Genomic DNA, 3370 nt, shown 5'->3' on the forward strand with positions numbered 1-3370 from the left:
AATTTAAGCAGATGTGGATTTCAGTCTCTGCTTCTGGCAAGTCCAGTTCTCTGGTGTCCATAAAGTTGGGCTGAGGACATCTGCCCCTCTGGGAACATAGAGTGGGGGGTGGGCCAGGATGGAAGGAAGGATTGGTGGTCCAAGACGCAGCTTGGGATCTTGCAGAGGGCGCCCAGTCTTCCCAGGCATGGTTGGCACTGGGCTTTTTCATTTGGGACTGTTATTTGAACCTTCATTCCCTTCTTGCCCTATGGAAACTCTCCACATTATGCATCAGGGACCACCTTTCCATAGAGAAGGTGAAAATGCAAACTACCTCCTTTCTCCTCCCACTCCCCCAGGCATCTAGAGTGAGATATATAACCTGGGATGTGCCTGAATGGGATTGGGAGCTGGCGACACAAAGATCCAGGGACGGGGGACCACAGAGACTGTATTCTGGAAGCGGGTGGCAATGGTGTTGGGGCCAAGGTTGACATTCTGGGGACAGTGGTCACAGGGTCTCCTCCCAACTGGTTCTGCAGCCTGATTCTGGCATCATTCTGGGTGTCACCTGGTCTCCTCTGTTCTTGCCCCTTCCCCCTATTTTCCATCTTTCCTTTTTCCCTCCCTCACTCCCTTCCTTCCTTTTACATTGTAAATATCTTCAACATGTCATAATGTATTGAGATAATATAAAATACACCTGGTTCACAACTGCCAGCTTAATAAAATCTTAGTAAAATCTTTTTTTATTGAGAAATAAAATATTATAAATAAATCTGAAGCCTCTGTGAATCCCTCTCTAATCTCGTTTCCTTTTCTGCCTTTCAGAGGTAAACTATTTTGAATATGATCATCATTATGCAAAAATATAATTTTAGTATATAAAAGTTACTAATTAAACTCAATAAATTATATGAAGTGAAGTGAAGTCGCTCAGTCATGTCCGACTCTTTTCGACCCCATGGACAGTGCCAACCAGGCTCCTCCATCCATGGGATTTTCCAGGCAAAAATACTGGAGTGCGTTGCCATTTCCTTCTCCAGGGGATCTTCCTGACCCAGGGATCGAACCTGGGTCTCCTGCATTGTAGGCAGACGCTTTACCATCTGAGCCACCAGGGGAGTCAGTAAATTATATAACGTATGCTTATACATACACACACAGCTTCCCTGGTGACTCAGCAGTAAAGAATTCACCTGCCAATGCAAGGAGACACAGGTTTGATGCCTGGGTTGGAAAGATAAGATCCCCTGGAGAAGGAAATGGAAACCCATTCTAGTATTCTTCTGTGGGAAATCCCATCGACAGAGGAGCCTGGAAGGTCACAGTTCATGAGGTCACAAGGGGTCAGACACAACTTAGTGGTAATGGCACCCCACTCCAGTACTCTTGCCTGGGAAATCCCATGGACGGAAGAGCCTGGTAGGCTGCAGTCCATGGGGTCACTAAGAGTCAGACACGACTGAGCGACTTCACTTTCACTTTTCACTTTCATGCATTGGAGAAGGAAATGGCAACCCACTCCAGTGTTCCTGCCTGGAGAATCCCAGGGACAGAGAAGCCTGGTGGGCTTCCGTCTATGGGGTCGCACAGAGTCGGACACGACTGACGCGACTTAGCAGCAGCAGCAGCAGTGGTTAAACACTACCATACATACACATACACACATACACCATAATACATGTGATTTCTCATCCGCTCAACTTGGTAAATAGACATTCTGAGAAATGCTCTGGTTACCAAGAGAAAACACTAGACTGAGTAGACTGTACCCCCTTATGAGGGTGGACTTCATTAGGCCTTGAATAGGGGCCTAATCAATCAAAGGCCTGAGTAGAACACAACGGCTGAATAAAAGGGAACTCTGCCTGTTCTGACTACACGAGTGGAGACATCAGTCTTCTCCTGGCCTTGGCCTGGAACTACCACCACGTGTCCTCCTTGTTCTCAGGCCTTCAGACGTGGACCAGAAGCAAAAACAGTTCTCCTGGGTCTCCAGCTTGCTGACTGGGACTTCTCAGCCTCCACAATCACATGAACTAATTTCATAGACAGACAGACAGACAGATGATGATGGATAGATTCTATTGGTTCTGTTTCTCTGCAGAACCATGACTAACATAGATTTTGATACCAAGAGTGATTCCAGAGGAATAGAACTTTAAGGATTATTTTTTTTTTGGTGTCCATGGTATTTGTTAATCACTTATTTATCAAGAGAAACTATTCTTTAGCCGAGATAGTCATAGTTCATATTTTCATAGTTCAAGAACAAAGTGAAAGTCACTCAGTCATGTCTGACTCTTTCCAATCCCATGGACTATACAGTCCATGGAATTCTCCAGGCCAGAATACTTGAGTGGGTAGCCTTTGCCTTCTCCAAGGGATCTTACCAACCCAGGGATCGAACCCATGTCTCCCTCATTGTAGCTCTTTACCAGCTGAGCCACCAGGGAAGTCCAAACAAGAACAAAGGTCAGTGGCAAACTTCCATGGAACTCAACCCAAAGAAATTCTTTCTACTCCAAAATCACCTTGCACTCTGAAACATACTTGCCTTACTCTTCTCCTCAAAATCTTTTATGGAATCATAATTTCTATAGAAACATGCATATGCCTTCTTTCTCGGTTCAGCCACAGCAAACATATAGAAAGTTGCATCTCCCAGGGAGACAATAAGTGCTCCGACAATATGAAAATGATGGGACAGAAGGCCACACATCTGAGGTTTTGTCAAAGAACTAGAAGCCATGATAGCTTTTCTTCTTGACAGCTCAACAATAATGTCCTTCCAGACTGACAGAGAAATAGACAAGGATGAGTTTCCTGAATTGGTTATGGGGTTTATGAAATTGGCTCTCTAATCTGACTAGATGTAAAAACACTAATGACTCTAGTTCCAGGAATAGAGAGACCACGGATGGCCCACAGCAGTCATGTGGTAGTAGCAATACCCAAAGCGCCAGCATTGCATCCTCCTCATCAAGCACTTATACTAAGCGTGGGCTGGATGACTGTGCATCTGATACTTGCAAACATTTCTGGTAAAACAACAGACATAATGAAGCTAGCTGGTTGCTCCTCCTGTCACTGGACAAAGTGGAGAAAGAGAAAGCTCCAGAGATGAGCTCAGAGAGTCAAATTCTCAGGTCAGGTGTATTAAAGAGAATCACGACTGGTACAGTCTGTAAAAGGGGAGGACAGTCATGGACACGTCCAGCAGAAGCTGTTGGGTGCAGCAGAGGGGCAGCAGAAGAGTGGTGGTGACAGCACGTGGTGTGTGATGAAGGCGACAAGGCCGTGGGACAAACACGGGGCAGGGATGTGTGAACTGCTGCTGGCGGCCAAGACCCAGCCTCAAAGGGCTCTCCTCCCCCCTGGTGTT

The 3370-nt window shown here is 46.0% G+C and overlaps 1 protein-coding gene across 1 annotated transcript; it reads right to left on the reverse strand.

The window, feature by feature from the left end:
- Positions 1–2515: 2515 nt before the first annotated feature.
- On the reverse strand, positions 2516–2737 carry LOC138419707 (cytochrome c oxidase subunit 6C-like). The gene has a single exon (XM_069552594.1). The coding sequence runs from the start codon at positions 2735–2737 to the stop codon at positions 2516–2518; it is 222 nt and encodes a 73-aa protein (XP_069408695.1).
- Positions 2738–3370: the final 633 nt, after the last annotated feature.

This window comes from Ovis canadensis, chromosome 14 (assembly GCF_042477335.2).
Source record: "Ovis canadensis isolate MfBH-ARS-UI-01 breed Bighorn chromosome 14, ARS-UI_OviCan_v2, whole genome shotgun sequence".
NCBI classification, from domain to species: Eukaryota; Metazoa; Chordata; class Mammalia; order Artiodactyla; family Bovidae; genus Ovis; species Ovis canadensis.